The sequence below is a fragment of the Carassius gibelio genome, chromosome A14 (genome assembly GCF_023724105.1).
Source record: "Carassius gibelio isolate Cgi1373 ecotype wild population from Czech Republic chromosome A14, carGib1.2-hapl.c, whole genome shotgun sequence".
Lineage (NCBI taxonomy): Eukaryota > Metazoa > Chordata > Actinopteri > Cypriniformes > Cyprinidae > Carassius > Carassius gibelio.
In genome coordinates, this window is record NC_068384.1 from 1,717,300 (window position 1) to 1,744,634 (window position 27,335).

The 27,335-nt window shown below is 37.5% G+C and overlaps 1 protein-coding gene across 2 annotated transcripts; it reads left to right on the plus strand.

Moving 5' to 3' along the window:
• The first annotated feature begins 318 nt into the window (after window positions 1-318).
• Window positions 319-26,925, plus strand: LOC128027191 (cytoplasmic FMR1-interacting protein 2). Of its 2 annotated transcripts, XM_052614531.1 has the most exons (29): window positions 319-465; window positions 11,106-11,255; window positions 11,351-11,440; window positions 13,209-13,286; window positions 13,740-13,841; window positions 14,135-14,316; window positions 14,409-14,505; window positions 14,815-14,943; window positions 15,027-15,131; window positions 15,222-15,310; window positions 15,808-16,045; window positions 16,128-16,420; window positions 16,490-16,637; window positions 16,729-16,882; window positions 17,130-17,286; window positions 17,702-17,798; window positions 17,900-17,976; window positions 18,084-18,192; window positions 18,293-18,412; window positions 18,968-19,167; window positions 19,251-19,338; window positions 19,449-19,592; window positions 19,692-19,782; window positions 20,931-21,061; window positions 23,440-23,512; window positions 23,639-23,733; window positions 24,475-24,713; window positions 24,826-24,973; window positions 25,177-26,925. In XM_052614531.1, exons 2-29 carry the CDS (start codon window positions 11,139-11,141, stop codon window positions 25,342-25,344), a joined length of 3,759 nt encoding a protein of 1,252 aa, XP_052470491.1. In that variant the 5' UTR covers window positions 319-465; window positions 11,106-11,138; the 3' UTR covers window positions 25,345-26,925. The 2 variants fall into 2 exon arrangements, with proteins under 2 accessions (XP_052470491.1, XP_052470492.1); XM_052614532.1 differs by lacking the exons at window positions 23,440-23,512; window positions 23,639-23,733; window positions 24,475-24,713; window positions 24,826-24,973; window positions 25,177-26,925 and adding an exon at window positions 21,849-23,409.
• The last annotated feature ends 410 nt before the right edge of the window (window positions 26,926-27,335 follow it).

The following is a 27,335-nucleotide window of genomic DNA, read 5'->3' on the forward strand; positions in this document are numbered from 1 at the left end:
ACTTCTAGATTATTTGTCTTTTAATATTCCTATAAACTTAAACCATCATTGTTCATGGCATAATCTAAATAGACCACAGTGATAGAGTGCTAAGTGGGTCAGAAGTACAGCAGTCAATGCAAATATATGATAATGCATACTCATAGAAAACACCATAGAATCTGCACTCCTCTTACCTTCTTTGTTTATATTCATGCTAAAATTAATCCACTACTCGAAGAATTAAAAAAAAATCGACTATGCAAACTGATGACTCACACCAGAGATGCTGATTTACATGGGTGCCTGTCTCTTTAAGAGCATGCACTTGCAGCCATTTTCTACTCTTTGTGTGGGGTGGATTAGCGGATAGAGACCGAGCCCAGAGCATCAATTCTACTCCACCGAACCAACGCTATTTCATACTGTTTCGCCCCGCTTTGCACTGGCCGTCCGTTAGTTTAAGTGCGGACATGCAATTAGCAGGTAGGTAAATGTGAATATTTTCATGAATTACAGAGATGAGAGCGCTCGCTCGACGGTGCGCGCGAGATGATGACACCAACCTGCTCGTGTAACGTTATTCCCCGGCATGATGCTCAGTCATATTTGCACAACGAAAACGGTTTTGGCTTGAATTTTGTTGTTTCAAGCCAGCTACCTGTGTGTTCGCGTTTGAGGGAGTTTAACACTAATTTGGTGAAGATGGTTTATTATGATGGAGGTGCTGATAGATAGCATCTCTCCGCTTTATGGGTGGGGTGAGAGCGCACGTATCTCGCACATCTCAAGTGTGAACGAATGCGTTTTATCTTTATTTGTTTACTTTAGAGCACAATTAGATTACTTGAAGGTCAGTGTCGTTTCATGTCGCCATAATTACATTTTGAGATGTTTTTTTTTACCATTCTTTCCACGAGCTGTCGAGCTTGCTCGTGTTGCTGGTGCCCGGTGACTGGGTTATTGCCAACCGAACCGTTATTTTCACGCCTTTGATGATTAAGAAATGACCTGTATGACGCACTAAATGACCATAAATTAAATTCAAGCCTTTTCATTTAAACTCGTGGAAATGTTTTGCTTATGTTATGATTAAAGACCCATATTTTGGGATTTTATGTCGAATAATTGGGTTTAGTTAACATGCTGTTAATGCAATTCAGAAATGATCATTTGCAGCCTGACGGGCAAAATAAACGATATTGCGAGGTATAGACCAGCTTATTGTACGATATCCTGCTTTGTACAATGCTAGTTATGATATTAAAAATACACGAACATAAAAATAAACAAAAAAATGATATGATTCAACATATTCTGTTAAATTAGTTTCAACCTTCCTCCAAGAAATAGTCCGTTACAATGTAGACTGCTATCGGCCAACAACAAGAGGAGCACTGCAACAATATTATTATTTTATGTAGTAATCTGCCAACCATGTTAATTGAAAGTAAACTCTTTCTGAGATTTTTATTTTCTCATTTAGCTCTTTATATATTTTACCAGTTGAAATTCTGATTGATGATTTCATTGTCTTTATGGATTTATCAAAATGAAATTAAACTGAAGTCCTCCAGGGCCATTTTTATCACAGTCTAAAGTTGTAATAAACATTTTGTAATAACCATTTTTAAACGATGAGTGATACGAGTGAGAGGAACGTAGCACCAGTATGTTGTCAAGTGTACATTATCCAGTTTAGTGGTATTTGTACACTACAAACATATTCGTTCACTAATCAAGTACTCTTGAGAGAACGGTGTGAAGTTAACTGTTGTCCACACCTTAAAGTTGTGATGATGAAACAGAAGTAGCAACAAATTCACAGTCAATTGTAAGAAACGGCTGGAGTTATTACAGTTCCATTCACATTTACAAGGTCAGTAACATGGGGTACAAAAAAAAGGGGTACATTTTCATTTCATGTCGACTTTAACTGTAACTTCTTGCAGAATCTTTTCATTCATTAAAGGAGCATTCCGTAGGTTCTGAAATTTCTAACCGTTACTGACACCATTGGCCGTTTGAGGAACTGCAGCCAGTCTCATGCTCGTTCTCAGTGCACAGAGGACATAGACAGTAAAAGAAATGGACACCGCGACCCCATTGAAACTCAACTGAGACAATTGAAGCCCATTTTTAGCGTTTTTTAGCACTTCCGTTTCTGACGTGCAGACTCAAACGAAGCTTGACGACGTCAGCAACCTGTCTGACAGATGTAAATGTTCTAGTAGCTGTGCGTGCAAACTGCCATCGTTAATCTTGCAGAGACGGCGAGCTTGAGCGGGGAGTTATTTGGCGTGAGTGAGCAGAAGTAAGTATTCTGATTGATTATTTTGTATAGTATTTTAAAATGTAACGCCAGTACGCCATATTAAGTTAATTGCCTCCGAGCTTCTCCTCCTGTCTGTACGGTAATACGACAGAGAGTCGAGTGGTTATGACGCAATCGTTAGCCTATTTTTTATAAAAACTGTTTCGACTGGGCCATAATGTAACATAGAAGGTAATGGAGCCCTTTATACATTGTCGTGTATCTTAGAAATAAATAATGGACAAACGGAGTCTTTAAACGCCTCAGATGTAAAGTTATTCGCTGTCAAAGTGACGCCAAAATGAATGGGAGTCAATGGGAATGCTAACGCAAGTGAAGTTCTGCTACAAGATGGCAGCACGCAGCCGACTTCAACTTCCGGTCGAGTTCCTTGCCGCCTGGCAGAGGAGCACGCTCTTATTTATTTATTTATTTATTTATTTATTTTTTACTTCGATGAGTGTATGTGGATGTCTGAATTGTGCTGGAGGCTGGTCGCTTCTTTCCATCTGCAGAGTCCATTTGAAAACACTATTGCCACTGCTTACAATAATGGCTGGCGTGCCGTACGGTTGTAAGCCTAAGTAGACGAGAATGCGCATGACGTCACATTTTGTGAATTTTCGCGCCAATTCGGGCCCGACTCCTCCACGCACAGTTGAGCCTACAGACTGATAGAGGCAACCGTGGTGGACAGTCGAGGTGTCATTCTTTTTTTACATCATGGTTGGCTCATACATGTACAAATGAAAACTCTATCTCAAAGATTTTTTTAAGTAAAAACCTCCACATAGCTCCTTTAAAGCATGTTGAGCCATGATTTGTATATCACTTACACATTTCAAATTATGCACACGCTCCTTTGCAAGGGAACAAGGAACCACTGGTTTCCTGAATACAGATGAAAATCCGTCTGTGTCATTTTTACCTGCTAATGTAATCAGTGATAAAACGCATGGTGAACAGCACTCATAATGAAACTGTTTCACCTGCTGATGGAAATGATGCATTCCTAACTACATCATCAACCACATTTTTGCTCATCTCAGAAACTGCAATTGAATGATGCAATCATGAACAGTCCAGAGTATGTGGAGGGGTTGTTTCAGTGTAGCCTGTCTGTACATAAGGGAGAATCTTTCAGTCAGTCATCAATTACACGTCCCGCCTGCCTGCCTGACTAATTGTAGCTCAAGGCTTGCAGAAAGAGCACGAGTATGATGTCCAACCGAGTAGTGTGACCCAAATGTGAGTCTTTTTCAGTGGTGGAAGCCCTTATTACCCTTACGTCTCGAACAGCTTATTGTGGCTAGACCAGTGGTTGTCAGCTACAAAAGCTAAAATATGTATATTTCAGACATTCTGTAACAGGAGTTTCTTATGCTCATCAAGGCTGCATTTATAAGGTCAAAAATACAGAAAAATTATGTAATACCGTGAAATATTATAATGATGTAAAATAAAGTTTTTCTATTTTAATATACATTTAAAATATAATTTATTCCTGAGATGCACAGCTGATTCATTACTCCAGCCTTCAGTGTCACATGATCCTCCAGAAATCATTCTAATTGATTGCTGGTTTATTATCAGTGCTGGAAGCTGTTGTGCTTCTTAATATTTTTTTTGAACTTGTGTTAGAAAATATTTATATTTTGAATAAATGCTGTTCTTTTGAACTTTTTAGTCATCAAAGAATCCTGAAAAAATTATTGCAGTTTCCAAAAAATATATATATTTGGTAGCACAACTGTTGCCAGCATTGATTGTTCTAATAATAAATCGGCCTATTAGAATGATTTCTCAAGGATCATGTGACCCTTTATACTGGAGTAATGGCTGATGGAAATTCAGCATTGCATCACAGAAATAAATTATATTTATTAAATATATTAAAATATAAACCTTTATTTTATATTGTAATAACATTTTGCAAGATTACTGTTTTTTATCCTGTATTTTTGATCAAATAAATGCAGCCTTGATGTGCATAACAGACTTCTTTAAAAAACATTGCAAGTCTTACTGATCTCAAAACTTTTGACCAGTAGTGTGTATACACACACACACACACACACACACACACATTTAAATGGGATGAAACTAAAACCTCCTTAGGTACTTTTATAAATTTTATGAATATACATTTGAATAGTTTTGTCAAGCTCTAAAATATTTTATGTATCAGGTAGAAATTGGGGGTAAAAATAATTTTTTGAAAATCATTATCCTTAATCTTTATACAGTAAATCATAAACAACTAGAAAAATCATGTGACCTTTGAATATTGTTGTGGACAGTGGGGAGCTTTGGGAAAAGCATGGATTTATGTTGGAATTGTTGCCATGATAACATGTTTGTAGTATCTCAGTAAAAAGCATGTGGCTCATGTCGGTGGTAGTGCGATTTTGTCATGCTCACTGAACGTATAGGAATGTAGACAGTGAACCCCACCGTACAATGAGAATAAGCCATTGTGGGAAAGTTTATTCTAGTATCTCAGGATCCTTTTCCACAGGCACAGCGTCTACCTCTCTGTCTCCCCCACTTTTTCTCTCTCTCTCTCCCTGTCAGATCACTTCTTCCACTTGGAACTTGTTGGTGTCATGGATGTTTTTTTTTCCAAGAGTCCCATTTTGAATGACAATTATTCAGCTCTGCGGTTGTTATCAGTCTGAACATGTCTCATGCCACCTTACATGATTCTTTTCAGCAGATCACAATGTGCAGAAACACCCAGGGCTCAAACTACATCCTCCTTTTGATTTTTGTTTTTGATGCAGACCAGCTCTGTTTGTTGAATATTACTGTTAGAGAATGATCACCTTCATGAAGTATGTATTGAGTCATTTTTTATTATTAGATAATCATAAAAAGTAGTTTCCTTCATTTTAAAATGGATTCTTTTACTCTGGTTATGTGTGATTATGTGTTCAATTTTGAGGCAAGTCTCTCACACAGAATATTAATGAGAGTGTTCCATATGAGTCACTTATGACGTTCCATGATGACTAGAAATCTGCATTTGAAGGCGGACACCTATGTTGATTGCAAAATGGTACTGTTAAAAATGGGATTTTCTTGTTAATAAATAAGGTCTTCATCAACTACATTAGTTGAACTAAGAATACACCAAAATATGTGTAATGTAATTTATTACTATATAATGCAATTTCATTTGTTAAAATGTTAGGGAAGTGATATAACATACAAAAATGATGCTTGTTACGTGTCTCATTTTTAAAGTCATGGTTCGGTATATTTTTGTTGCAGCAGGGGGGAAACAACAATTGCTAAATGTATTTTAGTACCTATATTTAAACAATGCTTTGCTAAACAAACTATGGTTTAGTCTTTAACTGGCTGCAGAAACCATCTTGTACTGCAGTTTATGGTTTTTTGTAAAAGGGGGAAGAGATTTAAAGTACTTCCACTTTTGGATGCAAAATATTTGAGCAAAATGTATATTTAAGTCATTATTATTGCGTTGACATTCCATTTAGTTACTTTATTGAAGTCTGCGAAGTTTAATGAATAATAATAAATAAAATAATAATGAACTAATAAATTAAATATCTGTATTTATATTTTATATAAGTACATTAAATTGAAATTAAATTTATGCATTTAACAGACGCTTTTATCCCAAGGCACTTACAGTGCATTCAGGCTACCAATTTTTACCTATCACGTGTTCCTGGGGAATCGAACCCCAACCTTGCGCTTGAGCTAAATAAAGAAGACATTAATGGTCATTACAGTGCAGTTCTAATGACATATAATATGATTTTTATTGAATTATCATCAGGCACTAACTTATTAGCATACTTATTAAAGGTTATTTGAGACAATGGAACCTCTTGGGGTCCTAATGGGGACTCAATTTCAAAGAAGGACCGATTTGTTTGAACAATGGCTCACTAAGTTTTTGAAGCGGACCTTAATTTTTCTTTCAGGACAGAACTTGAACAAGCTTTGCAGAAGCAGCTGAGCAGAACAGGAGCTTCACGTGTTTTAGAGCTGTTGCTGTTGTCTAAATTAAAACTCCTGTAATACATAGTTGCATGACATTGTGAGATAAATAAATGCTGAAAGGAAACCACACCCATTTTATAGCAGCATAGATGAATCTGTATTGTTAAAGTGCCGTTGAGCGTATCAGCATGCATTTGTTTGTGGCCTGTACAAGAAAAATGGCAAGTGACATATTAACAATGGGTTTTTCCATTAGGAAAAGTTTCTTGTAGCTTTCACCACTTAACAACTCAGTAACATGACTTCGATTTGATTTGGCATACATCCCTGGACTAGTTTGTGCTTGTGAAGACCTGATGTTGGCCCTTTCTCTGTCCTTCAGCATTGTGATCAAGTGTTGTTTCCACCCTGACCTACTGTGAATGGTCTGAGACCGTTATTCTGTCATGTGATTCTGCTGTGACCTCCAACCACCTGAAACTAACTTTGGGTTGAACCCACCAAACCTGTTGAGAGTGCTGTTTAAAGTTGATATGTGTCGTTGTGTGAGGTTAAAATGTTTTTTCCCCAGCTTAATGTGGACAGACAACTGTAAAATAAGCCTTTTATAATTTGATTCTCCCCTAAATCTGTTTGGAAAAACCAGTATTTTTCCAGCTGCATTTGATGGTGCAGGTAGAGCCTGCAGACATATTGTTAGTTGTTTTTGGTCATTTTGCTAGAATGTTTTTCGTTTGCACAGTGAATAGCCTTCACTCTGTGTGTTGTTGCTACGATGCGTCATCATTTTTCTCTTTTACTGTACGTTGTTCGCACTACGTAATTTCTACTTAGTTCCTGTTTGTTGGGTTACTCATAAGAGAGCTGTTGTTCCATATAGGCTCCTTATTTAATCACATGGTGACCACAGGCCATCTCTCTTCCTACATGTGCGATGCTCAATGGTCAAACAAGCTCCACATTTCCATGCTCTGTCATTGTTTTAATGAAGGTAAAGATTGAAAATCAGCCTCCTTCTTGGACAAATGACTAACAAGCCACTTCACCTGTTCTGGACAGATTCATCATGTTGTATTATACATAAACATCTTAAGACCTGAAATGTATTTGTGCTGTAACATAACAGATATGTTGGACATGTGGGCAACCTAGGGTTGACATTTTCCAATCCCATTTCTCCTTTCTCTTTCATCATTGTTTTTCATCCTCCATAAATGAACTAATATTCTTTGACAGGTTTGCCTCAAATTGTCCTATATATAAATTCTGCAGTATTCTGCACAGGAGCAATTGAAGTAGCTTCTAATTCAAGGCATTGGTTTTGTGAGTCAAAAATCAGCCTCGGGTCTAAAATCGGCGATACGCCTCAACAAACCCAACTTCCTGAAAATGCAGGGGTCTTGAGATGCATTTGTAAAAGTTGTAAAAAAAAAATTTTGGACACAGCATTAAAGAAATGTGTCATTCGTGGTATTAGGTACTAACAAAAGAAACCTAAAAAAAACAGAAATAGGATCATGACTTCTAAAGGCCCCAGTATACCGCAACAGAAGTTCATTTTCGTTCTTCGTCTGGGGGCAAAAAGAAGTTTGAAAAGGCTGAGCGATGGTATACGAACATTCCGACACCCTCGTGCTGCTGGTGGCGGGGTATAGATTAATGTAAATGTGTCGAAAAACTCGTGCCTAAGCCCTAAACACAACAACGATGAAATGAGGAAGTGTAGGCAATCTAGGTGTGAGACTATTACCAATGGTCAGAATATTATAGACCAAAGGAATAGGGATTAGCCGCAGTTCAGAGTCAAGTGTCATGTTTGCAATACAAAAGAACCAAAATCAGTCCTTTATGGGAAGTGTGAATGTCTCATAGTCTGTAAAACCTAAGCATGACGTGAAAAAAAAAAATGTTGGAGTCAGTTTACTTAATTTTATTAGTGTTCATTTATTTTATTAAACTGGATAAATTGTCATGAATGTCATGATTTACTTCTGATAAATTTACTTTTTGAAAAACTTTGAAAGGTTTATTGTTGTAAGTTCGTTTGACATTTCATTTATGCTATACCCTTTAAATTCGCTTATTGAAAGAAAAAGCAGTATTGTGTTATATTTATTTGAAACACATATTTGGTACTTGCTACCTTATATCATAACTTTTTACTTCCATTCTTTTCATGGCTTTGGAAAACTTGTCTCGGATGTTTCTTTACATTGCTTTTTGCATAACTCTGGGCCGTCGACACCAAGCTTCATTGCAATTTCTTTCTAGGAATTAAATGCTTTCTCTGAATCTTTAAAGTCTCTCCGCGAGCGATTGTACAGGTGCGGATATATCTGTGCCAGCTCAGCTATTCGACACTCCAGTGTATTCATGTTACTAGTGACTAGGCTGGAGATATTGTTCTCTCTTGAGAAACGAACCGTAAAAAAAAGTGCATGCCAAATAAGGTGGAGTTTTAGAACACACCCACTGATTGCGTAACCGCCACGGACCAATGGAAACTCAAATGTGTTTAGGGGACAAAACGAGCTCCTGCAGAAATGTTTCTTTGGTCAGCTGTTTCGAACTGCCAAAACAACTCAAAACGAACTTCGTTTCGGCATGATTTTGTTCAAAATGATGTTATATCAGTTCGTTCTTCGATTTCGTTTGAAGTATATTGGGCCTTAAAGCTGCTTTTCGAAATGTCTGTTGAGTGATTGACTCTTCTATACAATATAGAGCAAAGGCAGCAAATGGAGTTTGTTCAGGGAAATAATACCATAATAAAGGAGTTAATAGTGAATATGTGTTCACTGTTCTAAAGTTTTACCATTATATTAGTGCTGGGCGGTTTGAACAAAAATGTATATCATGTTTTTTTTTCAAAATTATGCCGGTTTCCCGGTTCATGAGTTTTTTTTTTTTTTTTTTTTTGCATAATCAGGTGTACAATACATTTTCTGCTGGTTGATATTCCAAGACATGCTTGCGGCTAAGGTGCTGGAGCAATTTGCTTGTGTTTTAGCCCGACAGCACTAGAATAAATAATGGTTGTTTGGTCGAGGTCGGATTTTTGGAAACCAAAAACCCTCCAAACAGCAGACCAGGCTCCTCTTTTTGGTTCTTTTGTGTCATGTTCTACTAGTTCTGCAGCATCCATCTTGCCTGTTACTCCTGTTTCACAAATACTCATATGCAGTCTGCAGCACGGACTCATTGTGCTTTCACACAGGACGTGTTTGCAGTCTGCTACAGTTCCGCGGCTGTTTAGTCCACAAACACAACATTTGTTCATTGTTTTGATATCATATCATGTAAATGTCATATCATATTTTTTTTTCAACATTGTGAGTCTTTTATCACAGTAACAATCTTTCATAGTTATAGACATTATTTTAAACTCAATAAATATAAACAATGCATTAGTCATGCATTTTACTTCTAGGTTTGTATAATAAGCTGCTCAAGCAAGCGGCAAAACATTTAAACAAAATAATTAGCCTACTTTTCTTGTTAAAATATGTCAAATTAAAACACCACAGACAGAAACAGTCCTGTGCCTTTTGCATTTAAATCTTTATCACAAGCAATCCCACGGGTCTTAATGAACTTTGTTTTTCTGCCTCCATAAAAGTGAAAATATATATTGTTTTCCTTGTTTATCTGAAAGTGCACCTTTTCTTGTTTTAAACCTAGCCAAAAACCCATGTGTTGCGTGTGAAACACAGCTTTAATAAGTATACATTTATTGTGAAATGACTGCATTTTCGTTTCAATCCTTGTTAATTTTTCCCACAAACAATGCACTTTCACTTTAATCAGCGCCTGCACCACAGCAAAAATAGACTCGGTGCGTAAACAATCACTGCAATGCTGCAGACGGACCGTTCCTTGATGCACTGATGAGCCGCTACCTCGTGCAGTGTGAACAATGGAATCCGTTAACATGGGTGCGTAAAAAAAAATTGCAACGCATACGCACTGCAAACGGAGTATGTGTGAAACAGGCATTATAACGTAACACCAGAGCACTACTGTGTTTACCCTCATCACGCCTCGCAGTCGCTGCTTAAAGTGCAACATTGTAAAGGGTCCGTCTGAAACAGTGTCGCGCGGCCACGGCGCAGCATAACGTTCATTACGAACATTGAGTAATTAAATACATCTGTATGGCAGTATATTAAAAATTTATATCGTAACGAAAATATACACCGGTTTTCAGTATGAACCGGTATACCGCCCAGCACTACATTATACTATATTATATTATGTTATGTTGAAGTGATTTTAAACAAGCAATAAACCGTAAAAGAGAGCTCAATTTGTTATTCATGGCTTATTGCGAATATAGTCAAATTCAAACAAAAGAGAAAAACATCAAAATGACCATCTTGGCTTATTCACGTTAACACATTAGGTTATGTCTGAAGTAATGGTATGGTGAAATTGCTGTAGAAAATTAACAAAAATATTAAACCTTATTTTAAGCAAAATTATCTTTAAAGTGATTATATATGATAACATATATATGATGATATGATAACATAAAATAACTCATGTCAGGTTTTGGTTAGTATCGCCCTCCTTTATATTATAAATAATAAAAGCACAACATGCATAATATGTAACGTTTCATTAGTTCTTATGATTTGCTGGCAGCCACGCCATTGCTTGTGTTTGGAACCTAATTGAATTCCAACGGTGAAGCCAAGTGAAACACTTTAACTAGAGGGATTACTTCAAGGTCACGTCAAATGCTAGTGTTTCATAGACTGTGTTTCATGCAATTGAGTATCCTTGTCCAGCATCCTTGTCTGATGGTGTTGAAGCTCATGGTTTATGTATGTTTCAGATTGGACTGTTTTGTGAGTGAACCTGTGTCGCAATGACCACCCACGTGACCCTGGAGGATGCGCTGTCCAATGTGGACCTGCTGGAGGAGCTTCCCCTCCCAGACCAGCAGCCATGCATCGAACCCCCACCATCCTCCATCATGTACCAGGTACATTTACACAAATGCTTTTTTATAGTCGCTGTTTAATGTAGAGTTTACAGTAAATTTGGACATAACTGGACTGACCTTCTGTCTGTTACTAGGCAAACTTTGACACCAACTTCGAAGACAGAAATGCGTTTGTCACTGGTATTGCCCGCTACATTGAACAGGCCACTGTGCACTCCAGCATGGTGAGTAGAAGGAGGACTTTGTGAAACAGCACATTAGAATTGCAGGCCATGTGACCAAGAGCAGCAATAACAAAAGGATGTTGCATTATAACAAAGCTGCTCTTTATAGTTCTTTCTGAAATTTTTATCAGAAGGGCACTGAGAAGCAGAAACAGTCATTCAGTTTATCTGATGTTGGCTTTTCTTTGCTACAGTGATGTTTAAATAAGCACAGAGCAGCTTCCCAAAGCATTTACTTACAAAAAATACCATGACGTTAGCATATTTTTAGGTGTTGTTACAAAACCGTGTTTTTTCACAATGTAAACTGGCTATATCATGGTGTTCTGTGAAGCAGCTATCCAGCATTTATCCAGCAAGAATGCATTAACTTGATCAAAAGTGACATTTATAATATTACAAAGTATTGCTATTTTTTAAAAAAAAGATGCAAATCAGCATATTAGAATGATTTCTAAAGAATCATGTGACACTGAAGACTTGGAGTAATGATGCTGAAAATTCAGTTTCAGCAGAAATAATTGACATTTTAATAGAAAACAAGATATGATTTAAATTGTAATAATATTTTATAAGTACTTTTTTACTCTATTATTAATCAAATGCATCCTCGATAAGCATCATTCCAAAACATTACAATTTAGATTTTATTAAAAGAAACAATTAAATGCCATGGTATATGAATGATACAGTGGCAAAGAATAAGTAGCAATAGTTATCAGGTTCTATCATGGTATTGCAACATATTACAAGGTTTGTGACTTTGAAAGAATATTCCAAATCCTATTTGACTGATGAGTCTGCACGTAAAATCGTATGTACTCTAAATGGACTTTAAAAGAAGGTATTTCCTTATCCTAAACATAGATTGCTTTGTGTGAATTTCTGTGTGAACATCCATCTGTCAGAGCATCTTAAACCACATCAACAGATTTGCAACTGTAATGACTATTTAAGGGTCAGGCGTGTAAAAGCTGGGCAAGATGTTTTGTGCCATATAAAAACCCCATCAGTTTCATTTCTGTTTTATCAGAGGTGAAAGGCAGAGAGCTCAGGACAAACACATTTTCTCAAAGACACCCTTGTTTATGCTTGTTTTGTACAGTTTTCAGTTTCTGTGGGGTTTTGTGCAGGATAAAAATGGTGTTAAAGCAGCTACTCCACCTCTTCCTCTCACAGCTCAGTGGCTCGTGGATGTGCGTGGACTGTCAAACAGGAGTGCACATTACTCTGTGAAACAGAAGTCCTCAAGGACTGGAAGTCCTGTTTGCTTCAGCTACCTTCTGCTAAATCTCTAATGAGCTCATAAATGTAGTCTTTGTATGCTGTGAACAAGTTCGCTATATATAGAATAAGAATGCTGTGGTCTAAGTTAATACAGTGTTTGCAATGGGAACAATTAAAATCATACCTGCATACTTGTATTGTCTCTTCTCACATTTGTACATTTAAATCAATGTATGCAGCATGAAATGACAAAACTGAATTGCCTCCACTTTAATCAGATGAGCTGTCTAGACTTTCTCCCTCTCTTCATCTCTCCCTCTGTCTATGAACAGGCTTACAACGTTTTATACCACCATTGCAAATAATTCCTGTAAGGAACATGGAGTTATTCTACGTAGCAATAATGGTCACTTCCAGTAAATAAGTGTCTGATGGATTGTTGTTTTTTCGAAAGCATGAGGTCCGAAAAATGAGATTATGTGAGTGGTTCCTTTTATAGTTGTTCTTTTTCCTCTTTTTCAAACTGTGTTTTTCTTCTCAGAATGAAATGCTGGAGGAGGGGCATGAGTATGCTGTCATGCTGTACACCTGGAGGAGCTGCTCCAGAGCCATTCCTCAGGTACACACACACACACACACACACACACACGTGACATCTGATGCAGTAAGTGTGGTCCAATTTGAGGTGTATTCTCAGTACTCTAGTAAAATCATGCACTGTTTGAACTACTGGCCCACATATGCTTTTACTATCAGGCAAGTCATGGTGTAGAAGAGGAACTCAATAAGAATATGCTAGAGTATCATGTGTCAAGTGCACATAGATTTATTGAAGTTTGAATGTTGCTGTCAACGTTGAACGACTACGTGCCAAGTCTTGTTTTACATTAATTGACTTTTTTTTTTTCAAGATATGCTCTCGATCTGAAGAGAATCTGAACCCCAAGTTATGATTGAAATGACCAAATTCAACAACATAATTGCCCTGCACTCACTGCAGGGAAAAGACCCATTATTCATGATCCCAGTTCTGAATCCTGCCAGTTTAATGACGCCCCCTTGTGCACATCAGGTGAAGTGCAACGAGCAGCCAAACCGTGTGGAGATCTACGAGAAAACCGTGGAGGTGCTGGAACCTGAGGTCACCAAGCTCATGAAATTCATGTACTTCCAGGTGAGAGAGGAATAAAACTCCATTCATTACTTATCAATTCTGAAATTACATGATTATTCATCAAACAACAATACTAATAAGAAAAACTCGTTATTTCTTATGTCTTCATTTTTGTGTTTATTTTTAATTACTTACAGAAAATAACAATTACTTGAAGGCTACATTCCATTTAATTACTTATTTATATTCATATTTAACTTTTCAAATAAAGGAGTGTTTTTTTGTTGTTGTTGTTCTTTCAAAATTAGTAGCGAGAGTCGTAGTAGCTTTAACATTGATATCCCTCCTTCTAGCGCAAGGCCATCGAACGTTTCTGCAGCGAGGTAAAGCGACTGTGTCATGCTGAACGCAGGAAGGACTTTGTGTCCGAGGCCTACCTCCTCACTTTAGGAAAGTTTATCAACATGTTTGCCGTGCTGGACGAACTGAAGAACATGAAGTGCAGTGTAAAAAATGACCACTCTGCTTACAAGAGGTATAAGAGTGAAGTTTACATTTACATTTTTTTTAGCTATAATATATAAACACGTACATAAAAAGCTCTATATTGCTATTTCATCTTTAAAGAGCGGCTCAATTCCTGAGAAAGATGGCTGACCCACAGTCCATCCAAGAGTCCCAAAACCTCTCGATGTTTTTAGCCAATCACAACAGAATTACACAGGTATGTGTAACTTAAAATATGGTCAAATTTACATAAAAGGAATAGTCCATAATACTCAATAAATATTTAATTATTTGTTATGCAGCTCATGCAACACATTGGCAATTAAAAGTACAGTAACTAAGGGCTGTCAAGATCCTATAATGATTGAAAACATTAAAGTGGTCCATACAACTTCTGTAACCATATGTTAGACTTGTGTGATGAGCGGCCATACAATAAAAGTGATTTTTCATGGCTGATTTTGTCCTCCCGTTTCACTTGGACATTTGCATGCAGTGTGTCATGTTTTATGTGGTGTTTGTCCAGTGTCTGCACCAGCAGCTGGAGGTGATCCCAGGTTATGAGGAGCTGCTGGCTGATATTGTCAACATCTCTGTGGATTACTACGAGAACAAGATGTACCTGACCCCCAGTGAGAAACACATGCTGCTAAAGGTGAGCGCGTCCATTCCCGCTGAAGCTTTTTAGACTCGGCTGAAAGAGAGCTTCACAGATGAAGGCATGGCTCTGTGTTTCAGGTCATGGGTTTCGGTCTATACTTGATGGATGGAAATGTCAGCAACATCTACAAACTGGATGCAAAGAAAAGGATAAACCTTAGCAAAATCGACAAGTTCTTTAAGGTGAATGCAAAATTTCTGGTTCTCTTGAAAACTGACTGTTTTTTGGTCATAATTCTCTGATTGTAACATTTGGTGTGGATGCCTTCACAGCTTCAGGTCGTGCCCCTCTTTGGAGATATGCAGATCGAGCTGTCACGATACATAGAAACAAGTGCCCACTATGAAGAGAACAAGTCCAAGTGAGTGTTCGACTGAGTTTATGAATGATACGATCTTGTAACCACAAGTGCTTTGCTTTTCTATCTGATGCTAGTTCTCTCATTAGCATTACTTGACCGGTTCAAGAAGTTCAGAAGTTTTGACTTTTTAAAGATAATGATACTTTTATACAGTATCAAAATTTGCATCAAAACTTACAGTAAAGACATTTATGATTTTAGAAAAGATTTCAAATAAATACTGTTCTTTTGAACTTTCTAATCATCAAAGAATCCAAAAAAATCATCAAAGTTTCTATAAAATTATTAGACAGCACAGCTGTTTCTGAAGGATCGCGAGACACTGAAGACTGGAGAAATGGCTTCTGAAAAAAAGGAATAATTACATTTTAATATATATTAAAAGAGAAAACAGCTATTTAAAATGTAATAATATTACACAATATCAAAGAGAGTTCTTTTGTGTACAGCTTTTTAACAGTGTCTTCTCTCTCTCTCTCTCTCTCTGTCTTTCTCAGGTGGACCTGCACTCAGAGCAGCATCAGTCCGCAGTATAACCTTTGCGAGCAGATGGTACAGATCAGAGACGACCACATCCGCTTCATCTCAGAGCTGGCGCGCTACAGTAACAGTGAGGTGGTGACTGGATCAGGGCTGGACAGTCAGAAGTCTGATGAGGAATACAAGGAGCTTTTCGACCTGGCACTCAGAGGACTGCAGCTTCTGTCCAAGTGGAGCACTCATGTCATGGAAGTGGTGCGCCTGAGACCATTTAAACAGTTTGCAGCATTCCACTTCTCCGTCTACCTTGCATTTAAACTGTCTTCTCGTCCTCTAGTACTCTTGGAAACTAGTCCACCCGACGGATAAGTTCTGCAACAAGGACTGTCCTGGCACAGCCGAGGAGTATGAACGTGCCACACGCTACAACTACACCAGCGAGGAGAAGTTCGCCTTGGTGGAGGTCATCGCTATGATCAAGGGTCTCCAGGTGCTGATGGGACGGATGGAGAGCGTGTTCAACCAGGCCATCAGGCACACAATCTACTCTGCCCTGCAGGACTTTGCACAAGTGACCCTGAGAGAGCCACTCAGACAGGCAGTGCGCAAGAAAAAGAACGTCCTCATTAGGTAAGATGTACACCACGTAAAACAAAATATAGTTTTTTGGGCATTACTTATCTCCTTGCTTCCTTATAGTGTACTTCAGGCAATTCGTAAAACCATCTGTGATTGGGAAGGGGGAAGAGAACCTCCTAATGACCCCTGTCTGAGGGGAGAGAAGGACCCCAAAGGAGGATTTGACATCAAAGTTCCTCGTCGCACGGTTGGCCCCTCAAGCACACAGGTCAGTCAAACTGTGTTTGCAACATAGATGATATTTAATGCTATTTGTGAGGTTTGTTTCTGAGTACTATCTGCTCCTCCCGGTCATATAGCTTTACATGGTGCGCACCATGCTGGAGTCTCTCATCGCCGATAAAAGTGGCTCTAAGAAGACTCTTCGCAGCAGTCTGGATGGCCCCATCGTTCAGGCCATAGAGGACTTCCACAAGCAGTCTTTCTTCTTCACCCATCTCCTGAACTTTAGTGGTGAGACAACAGCAACAGTTTTCTGTTAAGCAACTGCATCATCTTTATATGTAAAGTGCATATGCTCCGGGTGTGTGTTCACGGTGTGTGTGTGTTCACATGGATGCAGAGCAGAAATTCTGAGTATGGGTCACTACTACATCTTCACTTTCATATTCATAGTTTTCACAGCAACAGAGAGTAGACTGAGAAATGTTGCAGTCTCTTTTTTGCATGAGGTTCTCATTGTTTCCTGTCTGGCTGCCAGAGGCCCTGCAGCAGTGCTGTGATCTGTCCCAACTGTGGTTCCGAGAGTTCTTTCTGGAGCTCACCATGGGCCGTCGCATCCAGTTCCCCATTGAGATGTCGATGCCCTGGATCCTCACCGACCACATTCTGGAGACCAAAGAGCCCTCCATGATGGAGTATGTGCCACATACACACAGTTTAAAACTGGGTATTAAGCTACACTAGCGTTCCAAATTTAGGGGTCAGTCTTCTATTTATTCAGTTTGGATGTGTTAAATTGATTGTGAATATATAAGTATCCATAAAAATAATAAACACCAAAACTGTTTTTAATATTGAAAGTAATAAGAGATTTTTATTGAGCACCACATCACATATTAGAATGATTTCGGAAGGATCATGAGACATTGAAGATCCAGCTTTGCCATCACAAAAAATATTGAAATAGTAAACAGTTATTTTAAAATTGTAATAACAGCATAAGAGACTTCTTACCAACCCCAAACCTTTGAACAGTAGTCTCTATGAACACTAATCGTGTCTATCAGGTTGTAGCATTTTTTATATATTTTTTTTTTCTTTTCGCCTCAGATATGTGCTGTATCCGTTGGACCTTTATAATGATAGTGGTTATTATGCCCTCACCAAATTCAAGAAGCAGTTCCTCTATGATGAGATAGAGGCCGAGGTAGAGTGTATATCTACTTATTTATTATCAGCTTCTTCATTATTGTCTTCCGTTCAAAAGGATCTTAAGTAAAAACGGAAGCAATCTCTTTTCCATTTTAGGTCAACCTGTGTTTCGATCAGTTTGTGTACAAGTTAGCTGACCAGATATTTGCCTACTACAAAGCAATGGCTGGAAGGTAACAATTAGCCTTCCTCATTTTAAATGTTTCTCAAGCTTAATTTAAGAGGTCAAACAAAGAAATCATTCTGCTATAGATTGTATGTTTCTTTCTCTTCCTCACAGTGTCCTCCTAGACAAACGCTTCCGTGCGGAGTGTAAGAACTATGGTGTGATCATTCCATACCCGCCTTCAAACCGCTACGAAACACTGCTCAAACAGAGACATGTTCAGGTGTGACAACACACCGATTGCCAATTAGAATAAGCAGCTTGCTATCACTTTCAGTACTCTGTAAATGATGACTCTTAACAACATGTTTCTGTTTTGTTAGCTGCTGGGTCGCTCCATCGACCTGAACAGATTGATAACCCAGAGGATCTCAGCAGCCATGTACAAATCCCTGGATCAGGCCATCAGCCGCTTTGAGAGCGAGGACCTCACCTCCATAGTGGTGAGAATCTTGTGCTTTTAGACTGTTTTGGTATTTGTTGTCATCATAATCTGTTTCTTCGGTATTGCAGACAATTTTCTTACTCATTTGGACATCTTAAAATTGAATAATCTTGATTTTAAGGCTGCACAACTGACCAAATTTCGAATCGCAATTACGATTATGGATTCCACAATTACGGAATCGTTCAAAGTGGCAATTAATCGTTCAAAGTCCACTTATGTTATTCTGCATGCTTAAGATGCATTTTTTTATTTTATTTGAGACATTTGAGCCCTAAAACTATAGAAAAGCACTATAAGTTTTTCAGTAAGAGTGTTTTCAGCTTGTTTATTCTCATGTAAAAATACGGCATGCAGTTGCATCAAACAATGGTATAAACACAAATTCAATGTAAATTGTGATAATCATAATTAATAATCGCAATTACAGTTTTAAGGGAATAATCGACAATTATGATTTTTGTGATAATCGTGCAGCCCTACTTGATTTAGAAATCCAAGGACTCTAAGAACTTTCACTAAACTGAAACTGTTCTGGTCATGTGTGTTTCAGGAGCTTGAATGGCTGATGGAAATCAACAGGTTGACTCATCGCCTGCTCTCGAAGCACATGACCCTGGACAGTTTTGACGCCATGTTCCGTGAGGCCAATCACAACGTGTCTGCTCCGTACGGCCGCATCACACTGCATGTCTTCTGGGAACTCAACTTTGACTTCTTACCAAACTACTGTTACAATGGCTCCACCAACAGGTTGGTAAACATAAGTTGTAGATTCAGACCCGTACTAATGTGGTTCATTATAGTTGACAAAAGTGTTCGATCTCATGGAACAGGTTTGTGCGGACAGCCATTCCCTTTACCCAGGAGCCTCAGAGGGACAAACCTGCCAATGTCCAGCCTTACTACTTATATGGCTCCAAGGTCTGTAAGCAGCATAATTAGTCTGTGCTACCAAACCAAAGACTTGAATGTGTTAAAGTGTGCTAGAGAATATTGATGTCTGTTTTTAAAGATCTCTCTCTGTTTTTCAGCCTCTGAACATTGCTTACTCCCACATCTACAGTTCCTACAGGAACTTTGTGGGTCCTCCACATTTCAAAACAATCTGCCGTCTTCTTGGTTACCAGGGCATTGCTGTGGTGATGGAGGAGCTGCTCAAGATTGTCAAGAGCTTGGTATTTTGTCTCTCTGCTATGTGTACATGTAGGTTCTCTTTCATGCACTACTCCAGTATTTAGTTTTTATCACTTGTCCTGTTCCTCTGTCTTTTCCAGTTGCAAGGCACCATCCTGCAGTATGTGAAAACCCTCATAGAGGTGATGCCCAAGATCTGCCGTCTCCCTCGTCATGAGTACGGATCACCAGGTGAGATCAGAGCTAGTAACACTCCAGTCGTGTCACAGTCCCTCCACCTCCCCTAACTCCACCTGTCTTAATCTGCTACAGGATTTATAAATTCAAAGAATAGAATAAATACAAAGAATAGGATGAAAACTTTTACATTAAAAAAAACAAATATATATATATATGTGTGTGTGTGTGTGTGTGTGTGTGTGTGTGTGTATGTGTTTATATATATATATATATATATATATATATATATATATATATATATATATATATATATATATATATATATATATATATCTATATGTATATGTATATATGTGTGTATATATATATATATATATATATGCTCTCCAAGCCTCAAAAAATGTATACAAATGACTACCAAATGCATGAATGTAAATTGAATTCTATTAGAGCTGTCGATTGAATTTGTTAATTTAGTATAATGTATGAATTAAAACAATTTGTATAACACTTTGTAAAACATTTTATAGCTCATTAAAGTGAAGAAGGCAGTAACTTAAAGGGTTAGTTCACCAAATAATCAAAATGATGTCATTAATAACTTACCCTCATGTCGTTCCAAACCCGTGAGACCTCCGTTCATCTTTGGAACACAGTTTAAGATACTTTAGATTTAGTCCGAGAGCTCTCAGTCACCCCATTGAAGCTGTGTGTACGGTATACTGTTCATGTCCAGAAAGGTAAGAAAAACATCATCAAAGTAGTCCATGTGACATCAGAGGGTCAGTTCGAATTTTTTGAAGCATCGAAAATACATTTTGGTCAAAAAATAGCATAGACTTTATTCAGCATTGTCTTCTCTTCTGTGTCTGTTGTGAGAGAGTTCAAAACACTGCAGTGTAATGATATCCAGTTCGTGAACGAATCATTTGATGTAACCGGATCTTTTTGAACCAGTTCACTAAATCGAACTGAATCGTTTTAAACGGTTTGCGTCTCCAATACGCATTAATCCACAAATGACTTAAGCTGTTAACTTTTTTAATGTGGCTCACACTCCCTCTGAGTTCAAACAAACCAATATCCCGGAGTAATCATTAATGACATTATTTAGATTTTTGGGTGAACTAACCCTTTAAGGATATGAATGTCAATTCCTAGCCTGGATTTTAAGTTATGTAATGTGGACCATTTGTCAGGCATCTTGGAGTTCTTCCACCATCAGCTGAAAGACATCATTGAGTATGCTGAGCTCAAGACCGATGTGTTTCAGAGTCTGAGAGAGGTGGGCAATGCCATCCTCTTTTGTCTGCTCATCGAGCAAGCTCTGGTGAGACCCCCTCTGAATTAATTTTCCTATTTGCATGACTTAGTCCTAATCAATAAATCTAAAACCTCATCTCAAAGCTGATTTCTAAAGCTGATTTCTATTTTAGCTTCAATCTTTCAGACCTGCCAACCTGTACACATTTTGTGTAATAGGTACGCATTTTGACATCAAAGTACACTAGTAAGATTACACAAAATCTGGTGCAACCTTTATGGCCAATGAGGTGTTTAAAGCAGAGTTTAGTTTTCCTTGTTGCCTTATGCTAAAATTGACTGCAAATCCACATTTTAAGGCTGATGGGTTATCCCTGTCTCAACTATAAATTATTGCATTGTTTTCTTCATGATGTGGTGGTGTATAAGAGGAAATAAGTGCAAAGCAAAATAGTGCAAAATAATATGAACTAAGCTTTGCACTATTGCTGTTCTCTTCATTCTTTGTCAAGGTTGGCAGGTCTGATCTTTTATAAAATGCCTTGTTTTCTTCTGAATAAGTATGATTTGCTCTAAAGATTTTTTTTTTTTTTTTATAATAAAAGCATCCTGTTGACACACCAAATTTCAAGGCTCAATCATGACATGACTCAGCCTGGCTTTGCAAATGAGCTGCATAAAGAGGCAGATTTGAATTTGTACGCTGATGTGTATGCTAATATGTGTGCATTTCTGGATGTGAATATTAATGAATTACTGTGTGTATATTAATGAGTGTGTGGGTGGAGGACACTGCTGCCATCTGCCCCTAAAAAGCAACTTTATTTCTCATTACACGCTGGCAACAACTACAGGTGGTAAGGAATTAGGCCTCATACATAACCGAACCACAAACTGACTGAGCACACACTCTTCCTGGTTTTTATACTTTTTCTTTAGTCACTTTTGTGCCGTGTTCTGCCATGGATTCAAGGATGCTAGTGTCACCAAGACGAGAGAATAAAACTTGAAATGTAATACGGAGATGTGAACGTCTGGCACTTTCATGACGTTTCTAAACGTGCCCAGTGGCTTAATATTAAGGCTTATTTAGGATCAATTCCTCTAAAGGAAGTCTTCCTTGCTTTCATGGCAGTCACGACTCCTCTCTGGCTGCCTGTGACGTCCCGTACTGGTGCACATCTGCTTCCATACACTCTTCTTCTGACTGTAAATCTTCTGAAGCCTGTTTCTCTCGTGTTCCTGTTTGGGTCTCTCTCTCTCTCTCTCTCTCTCTCTCTCTGAAGCATAGTGAATGTCGAATGATCATTGCACGCTGATCTCTCATTAACATTGTTTCTGTCAGGGTGCTCTTCTGGTCATCTCTCTTCTTGTTTAGGTGTTGTTCAGTGCTTGTTTTATTATTGTGAATGAAGTCATTTTTGCTCAGATTTGTGTGCCTCATTGATTTGAAGGTCAATGCCATGAGACCTTGAACTTTCCACATTACATTTAATTTAGGGTTTACACCAATGATCAGTGGTTTACACCAACTGCCACAATAGTAATTAATTTATCCCATATTTTATATCTTTCTGGGTTTATATTAGTAAATGTTGATGTAGAGGTTTAATAGAATGCATATTGATAGTTAGTGATGTCCAAAATGCCGTTTTGTGATCTACAGTTTGGATTGGGCAATCACATGACCCATTTTTGTGTTAAAAACAGCAAGATGAGGTACAGCAGACTGAAACATAGAACACACAAATCTCAATACATTTTTTATTTTATTTTTTAAGTTAATGTCTTAAATGTTGATCAAAAAAGTAGGGCATGTCACGACAACTGAGGACAATCTGCATGCATGCATAGACCAACTTTAAAAAAAGTGTGTTAAATTAATAAAATAAAGAATATTACACCCTTTAATAGGGTAACCAAAATATTTTCAACAAATATTATAACCTTTTATTGCAAAAAAACAATCATAGTTCTCACAGAAATATGCATATTATATATTAATTTTATAAATGTATCTAAATACAAATATCTAATAGATATGAGACGATGCATAATAATAGAAATGCTGTTCAAAGCAAGCAATTTAAAGGAAATGTTTTGAACTTGTTTCAAGTTTTGTTTTTTTTTTAGAATCAGAAAGTGCTATTTGTGATCAGATTTTTGGATGAGATCCTTTTATCAGTACTATATTTGGTATAATCAGTTACCGTTATTCCGAGCTTCTCAGTCAACATCAGTTCTTAAATATCATCATGGTTAGGACTGTTACATTTTCATATATATTACAACTAACCCATTTTTACACTGATATGTGTGTGTGTGTGTGTGTGTGTGTGTCTGATGTTTGTATGTAAAGCTTGATTCAGATTTCATTTTGCAGTGTGATGAAGCATTTTTCATTCATTCCTCGTCATGTTTTTTGTTTTGTTTGTTTGACCTCAGTCACAGGAAGAGGTTTGTGACTTACTTCATGCAGCACCATTCCAGAACATCCTCCCAAGAGTCTACATAAAAGGTGAAAAAAATCACATTTAAAAACTACAAGATCATGTTTCTCATAATTGCTTTCTGATTAAGAAATCTTTATATGAGTTCAATTTTATACCTGCTGAAATCTCCATTTAATGATGTATGTTTACAGAGGGTGAGCGACTTGAGGTGAGGATGAAGAGGCTGGAGGCAAAGTATGCTCCTCTTCACCTGGTGCCCCTCATTGAGAGACTTGGGACCCCACAGGTGAGCCAATCGTTGCATTTGTCACTAACACAATATGTAGCACAATCTTTTTTTTTTTCCTATATAGAAATATTTTGCAACATTGTAAATGTCTTCGCCATTGCATTTGATCAGTTTAATGTATTTTTGCTAAATAGAATAATACATTTATTTCAGTAAAGTAGACTGGCTCTTTCATACAGTTGCGTCCTGGTCCGGGGAGGGTCTGTGTTGTACCAAATACCTTCCACTTCTTAATAATAGACTTCACTGTGTTTTTAGGCATTGATAAAGCCTTTGAAATCTTTGACTTAACTTTATCCCAGAGCTCTTTTTGACAGTGCTTCGGTTGTGCTACCGAGGACTGAAATGCTCCAGGAAAGCTCTTTTCACGCTGACCAGATCAAAATTAGCACAACTGATCACAGTTGAAAGTCAGTTGGCTTTGTGTGCCATTGAGAAGGTGATTAGCTACATCTGATTGAGTTTATAGGTCATTTTTAGGAGGGAGTGATCCTTTTTCCAACTCAGCAATTCATGTTTTTTTTTTTTGTTTTTTTTTCTGACATGTTGGTGTTCTATCTTACACTTGGATGTTATAAGTTGCACTGAGTAAATACAGCTGTCCGTCTTCATTTCAGGACTTGATTCTTTTAAAGATGGGTGATTGTTTTCTGTAACCACTGGATTTAGACTGTTTATGCCTTCAGTGCTGTACATGATTAGGTTGATTTGGTTTTGTTTTTTAATTGCCTTTACTAGCAAATTGCAATAGCTCGAGAGGGAGACCTGCTGACGAAGGAGCGTCTGTGCTGTGGTCTGTCCATGTTTGAAGTCATCCTGACGCGCATTCGCAGCTTCCTTCAGGACAGCGTGTGGCGAGGCCCTCCCCCCACCAATGGCGTCATGCATGTGGACGAGTGCATGGAGTTCCACCGCCTCTGGAGCGCCATGCAGTTTGTGTACTGCATCCCTGTGGGCACGCACGAGTTCACTGCAGAGTATGCATATACATTCAGCTTGGATTTTTGGAATAGTTTGCAATTTACATAAAAAATAGCAAGCGAGCACTTGATTTCGATTTATGAACGTTTTGGGGCTTTTTGTGTTCAGGCAGTGCTTCGGTGATGGTCTGAACTGGGCTGGATGTGCCATTATTGTGCTATTAGGACAACAACGTCGCTTTGACCTCTTCGATTTCTGCTACCACTTGCTGAAGGTCCAGAGGCAGGACGGCAAAGATGAGATCATTAAGAATGTGGTAAGTTCCTGATTTCATATAGACATGAACTATTTAAAAATGACAAATCATTGCAGGAAACTCTTAAAAAGTTTGAGGTCAGTAATGTTTCTTGAGCAGCAAATCAGCATTTTACCATGATTTCTGAATGATCATGTGACACTGAAGATTAGAGTAAGTAGATATGGGCTTCCGTATTTAATGTTTTTTCACGTAACTTTCAGCCCCTGAAAAAGATGGCAGACCGCATCAGAAAGTATCAGATTCTCAACAACGAGATCTTTGCCATCCTCAACAAGTACATGAAGGCTGTGGAGACAGACAGTTCTACTGTGGAGCATGTTCGCTGTTTCCAGCCTCCTATACATCAGTCTCTGGCCACCACATGTTAAATCAACTTTATTTGACTTCCAGCTATCCTATTCTTCCTCTGGTGTGACATTGGTCTCAAATGTAGTGTACAGGGCCTTAGAGCTTTCAGGACTGCCTGGGCTTTATTTAAATAAGAGACGAACCTCCAGTCTCGCCACATGGTTAAAAATCACAGTAGATTTCTCAGTCTGCCCCAGCTGTTATCTAACCCTTATGAATATCAACACTCACTATCTGTTTCACATTTGAAGTGAACCAGTTTGAGAGATTAAGGACTGCCTAAAATATTTCCAGGTCACCAGAGGAAGTTCTAACAAATGTTAAGTTCTAGTAAAAAAAAAAGAAAAAAAAAAGTAAATATGAATTACTTTGATTATTAATAAGTATTAAAAGAAAACATGACTGATGTCAGGTTTTTTTTTTTTTTTTTTTTAACAATGCCCATACAGATTTCATTTATAATAGTATTTGCATGTACTTCACAAATGCCATATATCCTAATATAGTTTGTACTGTAATATACAGACCAAAAAGCAAGAGTATGTTGAGTTGTTGACAAATATGGACACAAATGTCCTTAATAATTTCTCCTATTTCTAATTCTTTTATGCTCAAAATTGTTTATAGCGTTCTCTTTATTGCATTAAAGCACTGGTTTACAGATATTTGCATTTGTAACATCCATCATTGTAAATGTTGCGGTCGAGAATTGCGTGTAATACTTGTTGACATTTTTTTTGGTACTTAACTGGTATCAGTATTTGCCTCAACTGTTGAAAAGTAACCTCACTTATCTTTTCTGTCAGTTTAATCTCAGTCTTTAAACTATTGATTTGGGCGATTTTATGCACAATAATCATATGTAAACTAGTGAAGCAGTTTACCGTTCTGAAGTTCTAATAACTGGATTTGTGCTGTGGTGACATTTCTTACTGTAACAGACAGCAGTAATGATACTGCATTACCTTGACCAATAATGGACAAAAAGCAAAAATATTGGACATCTGCTGTTTCGATATCATGCTTGCTAAAATTTCCAGAAATATTAAAGATAAAATTTCAAATGTTGACATTTCCTATATTTCAGTATTTACCTTTACAGACCTTTTGCTTCAGCAGTGTTACGCAGAATGGCCAGCGTTCTGTTCAGTTTTGTAATTTATGTGGCTGTTGTAAATGTAACCTCATGAATGCTCATCATATTCTGTTGTTTCCTTTTTTCCTGGAGTTTTCAGATTGATTTTAATCAGTTTTTAAATAACTGTTGAATTAAATGGGAATTTTCCAGTAACCTATTTATGCATACAAGTTGATTTTTCTCGCTCTTGGAAGGGTTAATATGTGAACGATGATGAAAAAAAAAATGTTTTGACATTAAGGACGTGCTGTTTTAAAATCTCAAAGCATGACAGGTGTAATTTATTGTCATCATGGATCTGTTTGTGACATGAGATTTTTGTTCATATTGTTGTACAAGTGATCATGTTTTGAAATACAAAAAAAAAAAAAAGGAGAGAATAATAGAATGTACAACAAATTGTTCTGAACAGGAATTATAATTATGTTGTATTTCCATGAAATAAAAAACAATCTAATGGAAACCGTCTGGCGGGCTTTATTTATTTCTTTATTTGAATTTAGGCTTAGTTATTTAGGTTTTCGTGCAAACTATTGATTTGCAGCAACATTTTAATCTAGACTGGGGCTCTAAATTATCAAAATCAAACATCTTGCAGTTTAATCAATAAAAGTTTAATCATAAAATATTTTAACTAAATCAGGTTATCTTTGTTTCCTGATGTTTTTATATTTTTGGTACCAACACATATCAAAGAGAACAGTGCAATGCTCACTTGATGTATTTAGCCTCAAACTTGATTTAATCTTTAAGAAACTTAAGAACACTCTTAAATATAAATGTGCTTTTAAAAGCTTGTTCACAGCAATGCCATAGAAGAACCATTGTTGGTTCCACAACAAATCATTCAGTCAAATGTTCTTTAAAGAACCA

Coding starts and splice junctions, on each gene's coding strand:
- LOC128027191 (XM_052614531.1), top strand. CDS start 11,139: ATGACCACCCACGTGACCCTGGAGGATGCGCTGTCCAATGTGGACCTG. Junction 17,287..17,701: donor AAAGAGCCCTCCATGATGGA/GTATGTGCCACA, acceptor TTTTCGCCTCAG/ATATGTGCTGTATCCGTTGG. Junction 18,193..18,292: donor TCAAACAGAGACATGTTCAG/GTGTGACAACAC, acceptor CTGTTTTGTTAG/CTGCTGGGTCGCTCCATCGA.